Here is a 12,973-nt window from a genome sequence, read left to right on the forward strand (position 1 = left end):
CCCTGAACCCATATCCACACGATCTAAATCCCTGAACCCATATCCACACGATCTAAATCCCTGAACCCGTATCCACACGATCTAAATCCCTGAACCCATATCCACACGATCTAAAGCCCTGAACCCATATCCACACGATCTAAAGCCCTGAACCCATATCCACACGATCTAAAGCCCTGAACCCATATCCACACGATCTAAATCCCTGAACCCATATCCACACGATCTAAAGCCCTGAACCCATATCCACACGATCTAAAGCCCTGAACCCATATCCACACGATCTAAATCCCTGAACCTATAGATTAACACTAAAACAAATAGATAGATAGATATGTATAAAACTCATATTGGACTACTGGTAGTATCATTGATCTGTACAGTAGTCTAGATGTGCCAGCCTCATGCAAGGAAATGTTCTCACTGGGGAAACTTCACCCTATCACTCTCTCTCATTATTTCTTCATGTTTTCAGGCATATTGTGGATATTTTACAAGTTAGAGTATTCTAGCGTGTGTGTGTGAACGATACCCCACGAAACACACACACACAGAGTTGATCAGCCTGTCTGTACATTCTGCATCTCTGCTGTTTTGTTTCTCTGCTGCTGTGATTCGGGAAGAGCAGGTTTAATTTTTTTCCCCGCCTCCATCAAAACATGTAAGACAGATGCACAATGACAACTAGGAAGCCACTCCTCAGCACATCGTGTTCTAGGGAAAAAGAAACTTAAGAAACACTTGGAAGGTCTTTCTCGTAGTGTGCTTGTGGTTGTGAGAGAAAGCAAACACAATGGCAGAGGAGGACTCCTTCATGTGTCCAGTCTGTCTAAATCTGCTGAAGGATCCAGTGAGTACTCCCTGCGGACATAATTTCTGCATGAGCTGCATCGAGGGCTACTGGAATCATGAGGATCAGAGAGGAGTCTACAGCTGCCCCCTGTGCCAACGCACCTTCACTACCAGACCTACACTTTACAAAAATACTCTGGTTGCTGATATGGTGGAGACATTTACGAAGACCAGACTCCAAGCTTCTTCTATTAATCCCTCTATTGCTGGACCTGGAGATGTGGAGTGTGACGTCTGCAATGGGAGAAAACACAAAGCCATCAAATCCTGTCTGGATTGTCTGTTGTCTTACTGTGAAACTCACTTTGGAGTTCACAATGATGTAAACCCTGGAAGAAAACACTCAGTGATTGACGCCACAGGCCAGCTACAGGACAGGATCTGCTCTCATCATAAGAAGGTTATTGAAATATTTTGTCGAACCGATCAGAGTTGTATCTGCTATCTGTGCACGATGGACGAACATAAAGGCCATGACACAGTCTCAGCTGCAGCAGAACGGTCAGACAAACAGGTCAGTGCTAGAGCTCTGTGCGTGTCCAACATTTTTATGAGGGCTCTTATACGTACTGACTGTGAAAGTTATACTATAACTACAAGAATACTATCTCACCAGTATTTAAGTCTAGCTGTTTCCGCAATGACTTTGCCCATTAGGGAAAGGAAGAATCAGGAAATGTTAATTAGGTGCAAGATCCATTGTTGAGTAAAAACAGGTTCTGCATGTTCTGTGACAGCTTGAAAGTGTAATTAGATCTCTTGAAAAAACTCAAATATACTAAAAGTGTGTTGCTTATAAATGTTCATATTTGATCATTATTGTTGTGAACAATCCACCAATCATGAAAAGAGGCTTTTTTTTTTTTTTTAAACAGAGGCAGTTGGGGCCTACCCAGAGGAGATTCCAGCAGATAATCCAGGAGAGAGAGAAGGAGCTGCAGGAGCTGAGGAAGGCTGTGGAGACTCTCAAAGTGAGAACGGACCACATAAGACAACAGCTGGCTCAGCAATCGCTTGTTATTGTGTTCACCATTATGCTGCCATTTCTATATGATACATCAAAGAAAGACATGGTTTGGCAGGATTTGCCCTTGGTCACTTGATCAAGAAGAGCCAGTCCACCACAAGTGAGTTTGCTCCTTCACTTACCTCTGTGGGTCTCCTGCCACCCTCCTTCTTGTGTGTCTCCTAACAGAGCTCTGCACAGACAGCAGTGGAGGACAGTGAGAGGATCTTTACTGAGATGATCCACTCCATTGTGAGAAGGCGCATTGAGGTGACAGAACTGATCAGAGCTCAGGAGAAGGCTAAGGTGAGTCAGGCTGAAGGACTCCTGAAGCAACTGGAGCAGGAGATTGCTGAGCTGAAGAGGAGAGATGCTGAGCTGGAGCAGATTCCACACACGGAGGATCACATCCATTTCCTCAAGGTAAGTGTTAAGTGAATGAGATTTATGTTGAATATATTCCTAGGTAGAAATTTTAATTTAATTTAGATACTGTTGAATTGTCTTCTAGGATCTCTAAGTTTACAGAAAGATGCTTATTATTATTATAACACAGTCTACTACATTTGAATAGATTCCTTACCCCATGCAGTTACGATGTGTGAAGAAAGTTTTTGTATATCATCACTCAAAACATTTGAGCATGATGAAGACATTTTCATTCTTCAGAAAACTGTTCAAAAGCATTATGGCAATTGTTGGGACAGGTTAGGTCACATGCAGGGACGTGCACAGGAGTGGGCTAAGGTTGCTCGGGCAACTGCCCATTTGCCCTCCTCGACTGAAGTTGCCCCTCCGAAGGAAACATATATATTTGCGATCAGGGAACGGGGGCGTGGCAGCGGCGGTTAGTAAGAGTTTAAAATAATATTGACAATATTTGCGATCATGGGAAGGGGGTGTGGCAGCGGCTGTGACAAAAATGTACATGTTGCCCTTTTTTTCCAGGGCAGAGCAACTGCCCTTCAAAATTCCTGTGCACATCCCTGGTCACATGGTAGCAAGAACCTTTTCTGACAGGCGGGGCTTGAGTGATTTCACTACCTGTGGTTAATTGATCAAAGCACATCTGCCCTGGCATCATGGCTCACAGTCTGTTTGGAGGCACTTAAGGTGCACAGGTGCCTGCAACTCACATGTTAAGGAATCACCACATGGGCTTACCCCGCTAGCAGTAAGCCAGCTTGAGAGAGCTGCCTGGCAGGCAGTGCTATCACACACACACACACACACACACACACACACACACACACACACACACACACACACACACACACACACACACACACACACACACACACACACACACACACACACGCCCACACGCATGGACGCGCACACACACACACACTCACAGACACACTCGAACACACACACACACACACACACACACACAAACACACAATCATCCACACAAGGTAAGATCCCACGGTCATGAATTTCCATCATGTAGGGATAGTGTGTAGTACGTACGTAGGTGAGGCTTTGCTTTAAGGTACGTTGCGAGGAGGGACACAGCTAACATCAGACTAACCCTTAGACAACGCATCTTAGCTGCCAAGACTTTCCTTCGTAACACAATTTATTTTGAACCCATATCCAGATGCTGCACACACATATCAAAGGATGATATCCAGGTTAGGCTTAGGCCGCACCAAGATACTCATAATGTTACATTTAGTTCACATCTCAAACATCAGAAAATAAAATAATACTTAAGAGTCTCGTAGAGATTGTACTGGTTGAAGCTTTTAGTAACAGTAGTTTCCACATCAACGGTATCAACTTCATTAACTTGGCATGTAATGTAGATTGTACATCTAAAATTACAACTTACTTTTACGTGGATGCTTCAGTTTGAGAATGTAGCTATGCTCTTTTTCCCTCTGATTCTCTATCTCTGTCATCTCTTCCTCCTCTATCTTTTTCTCTCTATCTCTGTGTGTCCTTATTTAGACTTTCCAGTCAGTCAGTGAGGCACCTGAGTCTAAAAACTTATCCTGCATATCTGTGAAGCAAGGCCTCTCTTTTGAGGCTGTGAAGAAATCTGTCTCCTCACTAAAGACGCAACTTGAGAATTTCTGCAAGGAGGAAGTCATGAAGATATCTGCATCAGGTTAATCACATATGTTTACATGTAATGACTAACTATATACTATAACTGGATTGTACTAATACGCTTTATATGATGGTGAACTTCAGGAACATGTATATCTCAATGTCACATATTTGTAACATATCCTTTGTATGTCGGTGAAGCTGAGATACTCTACAGGTGTCTCCATGTTTACTTGTCTTTAAAAGGGTCTTTAAGGTTGAAGAAGCTAGAGACTCATAATGTCCCTCAACAAGAGAACATAAATTGACTGCCATCATAAAAACAGAAGGCCGATGCAATATTGACATTTACACCAGTCAGTGTTGTTTCTAATATGATTCTTTGGGCCTGATTTACTAATATGCGAGCGCTTCTTAATCTGCGTTCGCAAATTAACGCACGGTGTTTTTGCGCATTTTACTTGGTATTTATCAAGCCAGATCTGCGCTGGGCAAACTGTGCTTACTCCGCCCTTTAAAGAGCCTGATTTACTAAGATTGATTTGCGAACGCATCTTTGCCAGGCGCACATTAACGCACGGTGATTCCCCGCATTTTCCGTGATATTTATCAAGCCAGATACGCGCTGGGCAATCATTATTTAGCGCACCGTTAAAAGACTGGAGAACTTGCCAGCAAGTTACTGCCACCATGGAGATTCGAGGAAGAAAAAACTAAGGTTCAGCGAATAGATAGCGAATAGATAGCGAGATAGATATATTGGTTCACGTTCGCTCAATCACTGAACCTAATTCAATGGGTTATATTGTTTTGCCCGCCATCATCTACAGCGAGATGTTTAAAAGAACACGATTATAAATAATATGCTATTGGTGGCATTAATGCATAAACTGTCTATTATAACAATATATATGTGTACATGGCGAGATTAATACGTTCTACAAGGGACATGGGTTCACTACAATATATCCCCACTGAAACAAATACATTTACCAAGTAGACAGGCCTCTCCAAAATCACCGTTGCTCAATCATGGATAAATGGCACTATTCCGAAAGATAAAACTGTCATGGACAGACCACTTCCACGTAAGTAATGGTCATGTTGGCATCACATATGACCTGGACATTCATTGAATATGTGTGCTTTCTGTTTCGGTAAACGTGTTCGCGGATTGAAGGTGGGACTGTTTGCATGTGGGTGCGATCAATTTCTCCAATTACGTTCGGAAAGTTTAATTTCATATATATGAATATATGAATTATACGAGTTGAAACAAATATTTCTGTTCGCTGTCTCTGTCTATGTCTTTGCCTTGCTGCTGCCATATCAACGTTTTCAGACTCAGTGGAAATGCGCTTGGTTAAGACGTGCTTTTATGAGGCGGAGAATTAGCCTGCAAATCAGAGATGTGCGCTCGCTGGGCAGTTTAGTAAATACCACGCAGTTCATCATTAGGCGCACTCCTCCCATTAAATAGCGCTACACGCCTACGTTACCACCCACGTTTCCGAACCATCCCACCTGTTTGCAGGTACACACCCTCAAAGCGTTAATATGCGCTGCGCCAGCTTAGTAAATACCGTTTTTCGTTACGACCGCTATTTTACGCCAGAAAATGGGCGCAATCCTGTTAGTAAATCAGGCCCTTTGTGTCTCAAAAGTGACTGAGGTCCGGGCTGTTTTGCCTCCTGAACCTCCAACCACAGGGGGCTTCCTACAATGTGAGTTTGGCACAAACACATTTTATTCAGTTTACTTTATACCAAATAACAAGTGAATTGTCAGTAGCAATCACATGCCCAACATGTTTAAGTAGTTCATAATTTCTTTATAACTGTTAAAGTAGGTCATGGGAAGATTTTTTTTCCTTTTCCCCTAAAATGGCGTTCTAAACAGAAGTTCAGGAGGAGATGTAACAAGATTGCCAAACCGCTCTTACATCAATCACCCTTTAATCACACTTCATTTTAACTCAGTTCTCCTCATCAGCACACACACACACACACAAACACACAAACACACACTTAATTTAAACTCAGTTCTCCTCATCAGTTGCAGCACTTGCTTTGGCGCTCGCTCTCAACCCACCACCTCCCCTTACACCACCTGTTTCCCCTCGGTATAGAATGGGGGATGTAGGCACGGATTCGACATGACTCCTGTCAGCATAGTTGACTACTGCACAATCCCTGCAAGGCGTTTTAGGTTTTGGTCAAAGACCAGGCCAGACACACTCTTCTGCGTGCATCTCTGCATTTTCAACATGAAGGACAAACTGGCATTGATATCCAGCTGATATAAAATATGCACTTGTCCTTTGTCTGTTGGATCTGTAAAGCTATCAGATCAACAAAAACATAAACACATACACACACATAAATACGCACACACAAACACACACACATACACACACACACACAAACACACTCACTCCAAGTTAGTCCTTTTAGGCGTTTTAGGTTTTGGTCAAAGACCAGGCCAGACACACTCTTCTGCGCAAGCCGGCAGGCCCGTTAGGAGGGCGTTGCAGTAGTCAAGGCGGGAATTCACCAAGGTTTGAACCAGCAGCTGGGTGGCATACTGGGTTAGGTACGGCCTGATTTTGCGGATGAGGTATAGCGCAAAGCGGCACGACCTGGAGACAGAGGCGATGTGGGCTTAGCTTAGCGAGCTGAGAAAGACACACACTGAAAAGCACACGGACTAATGGACAAAAATAAATAATTGTGTAAACGTGCTTTGATGTTTTTTTGGTTTATGTAATAGATTGATTAACTTTCACCTGTGTCATTAAACGGTTCAGTATGATGTGAATGTGCAAATGTGAAATTGTGATGAACGCTGAATTATTTCGTAAGAAGACGGACTAGTGGTAGACACGAATCTACTGTTACAGACCGTTACATACAAAATTCAGCATTCATCAAAATTTCACAATTCTTACTGAACCCTTCAATGACACATGCTCATTCTAGACTGTGTTATAACGTTTTGTTGGTCCCCATTATCTAGCCAAGGAAAGAACGTCTGCCACGGACAAGGTTGACAAGATGGGTAAAGATCCAAGGAAGCCACGAAGAAAAAGGTCCTCATATTCCTACTTTGTGCAGACTTCCAGGGAGGACCAGAAGCAACACCCTGATGCGTCCGTGAATTGCTCTGGATTTTCCAAGAAATGCTCTGAGCAATGGAAGGCAATGTCTGCCCAAGAAAAGAGGAAGTTTGAGGACATGGCTCAACAGGATAAGGTCCGCTATGAGAGTGAAATGAAAAATTACATCCCACCTAAGGGTGAGGAGAAGAGACGGTGTAAGGACCCCAATGCCCCAAAAAAACCAGCAAAGGCATTTTTCCTCTTCTGCCCGGACATCCGCCCTAAGATCAAGGCGGAAAATCCTGGTCTGACTCCTGGAGACATCAGGAAGAAGCTTGGGGAGTTGTGGAAAAGCTCTGCTGGTGATGTTAAAGAGCCCTATGAAAAGAAGGCTGCTAAACTGAAGGAGAAGTATGAGAAGGATATTGCTGCATATCGTACAAAAGAAATAGCAGGTTTGTCCAAAAAGGATGGAGATGACAATGATGATGAGGAGGATGAAGACGACGATGATGATGATGACGACGAATTCTTGTAGATCCGCTACTGATATAGCCTGGGTTCCTGTTGATGCCATTAAACCCAATTGTACACACTTTCACCTCTTAAAGTACAACAGGAATAAGATATGTTAGGCTGTGTATATTAAACGTTTTTTAAGATGTACAGGGTTATTCTCCTTTGGTAAAGTTAACACTGTGTGTCTTTAGTCCTATTTTTATTTCTTATTGGTAGTTCTTGCCTAAAGCCGTTTTAGGGAGAGGATTTAAACAATGGAAGTAGCTAACTTTTTCCCCCAAAGGTGCACAGCACAATATCTGGTGTATGTAGATTGGTAGTACATTTATCATATTTCTTATATTTTTTTATTTTTTATTAGTATTTGCCATCATAAGATCCTTATAACTGTTCACTGAATACCACTCTTATTGCAAGAATGTGTCTGAAATAAATGTTCCTTTAAGTTCCTTGAGATTCATCAAAAGTATGTTGACAGTTTGACCTCTGACACCTGACCATGGGAAAACCTGTTGTTAGCTATTTAGTACAGCAGTTAAGCCCTCAAATCAAGGGGAATTGTGCACTTTTTGAAAGAAACATGAAACTTCTACCATAGTTAGGTTATACCATGAGGTTCATTTTCAGATTTGGAGGGAAGTCAGATTTGACCTCTGAGGCCTGGTAGAGGTCAAATCCAAGATGGCCGCCAATAATATTCAAAAGTGCCTCACGTTGAAACCAAACACAGTAGAAAAACACTTAAGGTGTAATTTCCTACTAACTTTTGGGTGCCCATTCTGTATCTGATACATTTGAAACCACTAGAATTCAAGAAAATGCATTTAAATCAATATGGAGGTCAAATCATGCAGACATAGGGAGGTGAACGGTGCAAAATGGTTGTTTATTTCCAAAATAATAACAGTAATTGTGATGCCAATAATAATGCCAATAATAACTACTTACTAACCGAGAGTGAGGTCATGCAGGTAAATTATCAGACTGAGGCCGTAACATATCGACCGAGCGTTAGCTATTGGATTGTAAACATGGAGGAAGTGAAACCATGTTCCATGTTCCATGCGGAGCGAAAAGACAAGGATCAGAGCCAGGGGGACAAACAAGGAAGACACACTTAAAAGACACACACATCATGAAGACACACATATCATAAAGACACAAATATCATGAAGACACACTAATCATGATGACACACCGCACTGAAACGGTTCAGGGACACACCAGGAAGAGGAAGATGCGGCAGAAGACGTCGCCAAACCTCCATTCAAGTCCGGAGATGTAGTAGCTGTTGCTGAGGTAGAACAACTGTTATGGTTGATCTTCAGATAATTTTGCTTAGCTTTGGTTTGCTTTTGCCACACCTTACATCCCAAAGGCACACCCAATTTTAAATGTCTTGCTACGCCCCTGATTTCAAGAAAAAAATGTACTAAATCTCAAAACAAAAAGGTATTCAGTCCCTGTCCTGTCGACATGGAGAGACAGGGGGGAGCAGGAGGTTGGTGAGTGTCTGTTTGACGAGGCTCATCAGATCCTCATGAACACTCACGCCCTACTGCAGGTCTTTGAAGACAACGGCATGCTGGACTTCCTAAAGCCCAGGCTGAAGAAACTCTTCAACTGATGAAGGTCTCCATACATGGCAAAGCCCTCAAGCTGTTTTGTGTTGTAGAATTGCTATTGTTCTGGTATTATTGAACTTACGTATATATAGTAAATAAATACCTAACATAACCAAATGGAAGGCAAATGCGATGGCAGGCAAATATAGCTAATGCCCAAAACAGTGTACCTAAGGGTAACCATGGAAATCATTCCACTAATTTGCAACAAAACATTGAGTTAGAGTTCAGCTAGAGCTAGAGTTGTAGATAAGTTGATTTGATCTACTTATATGTCCTCTTTTATTAGTTCTGTCACTCTACACACTGTGTTAATGAGTTGCACATGAAATGCGCTATATAAATTAAATTGCCTTGCCTTGCCTTCTGTAACTGTACACGCTATGTTTAATAGTTCTGTAACTGTACGCGCTATGTTAATGAGTTCTGTAACTGTACACGCTATTTGTATTAGTTCTGTAACTACACACCATGTCCTCTTTTATAAGTTCTGTAACTGTACACACTATGTTTATTAGTTATTTAACTCTACACACTATGCTAATTAAAACAGTTAATGACTGGATTAGCCTCTACATGTTTTATTTTATGACAGGTGCATTTAAAGGGGTAGGGTTTGGTTCATAAATAACAGGTGCATTTAAAGGGGCAGGGTTTGGTAAATACTGTAAATAACAGTGAAATTCAGAAACAATGGAATTCCACACACTATGTTAATTAAACAGTACTAAGACAGGTTCAATACAACTTTTGTGAGTGTGAAACAATTGGATCCAAATTGACTCGGTGGTGTGAGTGTGTGTGTAAAGGCCAACAGTACAGGTGTGTGTGTGTGTGTGTGTGTGTGTGTGTGTGTAAAGGCCTACAGTACACTCTCACTACTCAAATAAGACTTCTGTGAACATCAACACAAGCAAATGGTCTAGAGCCTCGACCCATATCCACACGATCTAAGTCCCTGAACCCATATCCACACGATCTAAGTCCCTGAAACCATATCCACACGAACTAAAGCGATGATGGACTAGCTTCGAATGCATAATACTCCATTACCAATGAGAAAAACATCTTTATTAGCATTGACACTAAAAAAAATTGTATTACATAATGTCATTACATGATGCAATAAACAGCAGTCATATGTACTTATTACAATATACAGTACTTTTATAATGAAATGTATTAAAATAACCCTATAAATAGCTCTATGCTGTTACAGTTCAATTCCTACATCATGCTACAGCTGTGTCCCTGGTCTGGTCTTTGCTGACTGGGTCTGGGGGATCCGTCCAACACGCCCCACAGCGCAGTTTCTCCTTCAGATGGCGGTTGGAAGCCGTCACAAGCCCCCCCGACGCCACACAGTAGAAGGTGCAGCCCAGCATGATGACGTCATAGGACATGACCGCCCGACTTAGGAGCCTTGAGATGAAGAAGATAGACACAATAAGCAGGGTGATGACGTAGACGCCCACCAGGGACACGGTGAGCTTGCACACCAGCAGGTAGGAGTCCGAGCTCTGGACCTGCGTCTGGTTCCTGCGGAGGGCAAGCATGTGGCGCCACAGGTGCAGCACCAAGCGCAGGGAGGTGGGCAGCATCACCATCAGAGGGAGCGGGCAGAGCAGGAAGATGAAGGTGGCCGTGTAGAGAATCGAGTCGATCCAGGGGTCAAAGATGATGCTGACAGAGTAGCTCTGGTTCTGAGAGGCGCTGGCATTGGTGACATCGGTGGTGTTCAGCTGGACGATGTAGAGTCGCAGGGTAAAAAAGGGGCTAAACAGGAGCCAGGAGCCGATGAGAGTAACCAGCAGGGCGGCGCCGGTGAGAGAGGAGATGCTCCTCTTCAGTGCCTTGAGCCACTCCACGGAGAAGCTGACCACCGTCACACAGTAAAACACACTCAGCCAGGCGATGGACCAGAAGCTCACAAAGCAGCTGTTCATCCAGAAGAACAAGGCAGCATTGAAGAGAGGGTTAACCTCACCATTGATGATGGTGGTCTCAGTAGATGTCAGCAGCATGACGGCCAGGCAAGCGAGGGCCAGGAGCACGTTACCGTACGAGATGGAGCAGATGACGGCGCTCACCGCCAGCGCCTTCCTACTGCTCCACATCTGAAGCAGCGTGAGGATGAGGTTGGAGGTGTTCAGCAGGATCCCAGCACACAACGGCGCGCCCATTAAGGCCAACTCAGAGACTCCGAAACCAGACGCCATTCCACCCTCAGGTCCTGCTTGCCTCTCAGCCCTGGGTCAGTCTGCCAGTCCTCCTTCCCTCTCAGCCCTGGGTCAGTCTGCCAGTCCTCCTTCCCTCTCAGCCCTGGGTCAGTCTGCCAGTCCTGCTTCCCTCTCAGCACTGGGTCAGTCTGCCAGTCTGCAGGGCCCGCTGCATCTTATACAGACTGGGGCTGTTCTCCATGTATTTACATCAGTCTGCTTGCTGTTCTACATGTATTTAAATCAGTCTGCTTGCTGTTCTACATGTATTTAAATCAGTGCCTCATGTCTGCCTGCCTGATGCTGAGAAGACATTCATGAGAGTATCAAGTTGCCCCAGAAGAATTTGAAAACGCAAATTAGTCTGGATGGCAAATACACATGGCATACGTGTGCAATGATAATAGTGAAGCCTTTGAACTGTATGATGAGAATGAATAATTGATTGGCACACGGGTTTGGGCTCTTGTGTCGTGTTCAGCTCACCACACAGGCTCTTAGTGGTTTTGTGGTCAGTCTTGAACTAGTTTTGTGGTTAAGATCATTGCCACTGATGAGAGACCTAACTACATTCATGTTTAAGCTTTCCGGCAGACGGAGAGAGATTTGGATTTACTATCCATCACTACTAGCTCTGACATCTATGTGCAGTTTGCCACTAAAATGCTGAATTTAAGTCATGACTGCCACTAAAGCTTTAGAATTGAAGTCATGACTGCCACTAAAACTTTAGAATTTAAGTCATTACTGCCACTAAAATGCTGATTTTAAGTCATCACTGTTACCACATCTACGCAGTACAGTTTGTTACTAAAAGGCTGAATTTCGCTTCCCATTTAGCCCTACAACCTGGTGTAGAGAAGCCAAATCAATTCATATATATATAGCACATTTAAAAACAACAGGACACCAAAGTGCTTTCCAGTTGAGGTAAATAGATAGATTAACACAAAAACAAATAGATAGATAGAGAGATAGATATTTAAACTCACAGACACATTTAAACAAATAGAGAGAGAGATATATTTAAACACATAGACACACACAAACAGATAGACTTCCTATAGATACACTAAAACAAATAGAGAGAGAGAGAGATAGATAAACACAAATATACACTAAAACAAATAGAGAGAGAGACAGATAAACACATAGACACCAAATAAACAAATAGATAGTTAAACACATATACACTAAAACAGGCCATGCATTATTTAAAAAAATCTAAATCATAGACAAAATATTGCTAAACAGAACCTTACAATTAATTATTTCCAAAAGTGCACCTCTCTCTGTATCTTTCTGTCCCTCTCTCTAGTTCATAAAGAGTACAGAACCGGCTAATTCAGTTCAGCCCTGAGTACAGAATCAGCTGATTCAGTTCAGCCCTGACCTCGCTTTTGCAGGCCTGGGAACTGGCCATTGAGAGATCTTGTGGAACAGGTGCAATCCATGTTTTTAAATCAATACATGTCTCCCACACCCTCCTCTAAAACGTATTGTATTTTCCCACACTGACCTAGCTATCCAACTTCAAAACCTGATTATGCAGTGGGCTCTTGATTTGTTGATTACCAAGCCACATTTTTTAAAATCA

The 12,973-nt window shown here is 42.8% G+C and overlaps 1 protein-coding gene across 1 annotated transcript; it reads left to right on the forward strand.

The window, feature by feature from the left end:
- Window positions 1-6,945: 6,945 nt before the first annotated feature.
- On the forward strand, window positions 6,946-7,551 carry LOC308376588 (high mobility group protein B1-like; the record flags this gene model as incomplete). The annotated part of the gene is made up of 1 exon (XM_080852972.1): window positions 6,946-7,551. The coding sequence occupies exon 1, from the start codon at window positions 6,970-6,972 to the stop codon at window positions 7,549-7,551; it is 582 nt and encodes a 193-aa protein (XP_080709098.1). The 5' UTR covers window positions 6,946-6,969.
- Between the last annotated feature and the right edge of the window lie 5,422 nt (window positions 7,552-12,973).

The sequence above is a fragment of the Sprattus sprattus genome (assembly GCF_963457725.1).
Source record: "Sprattus sprattus genome assembly, chromosome: 15".
Taxonomy (NCBI): domain Eukaryota; kingdom Metazoa; phylum Chordata; class Actinopteri; order Clupeiformes; family Clupeidae; genus Sprattus; species Sprattus sprattus.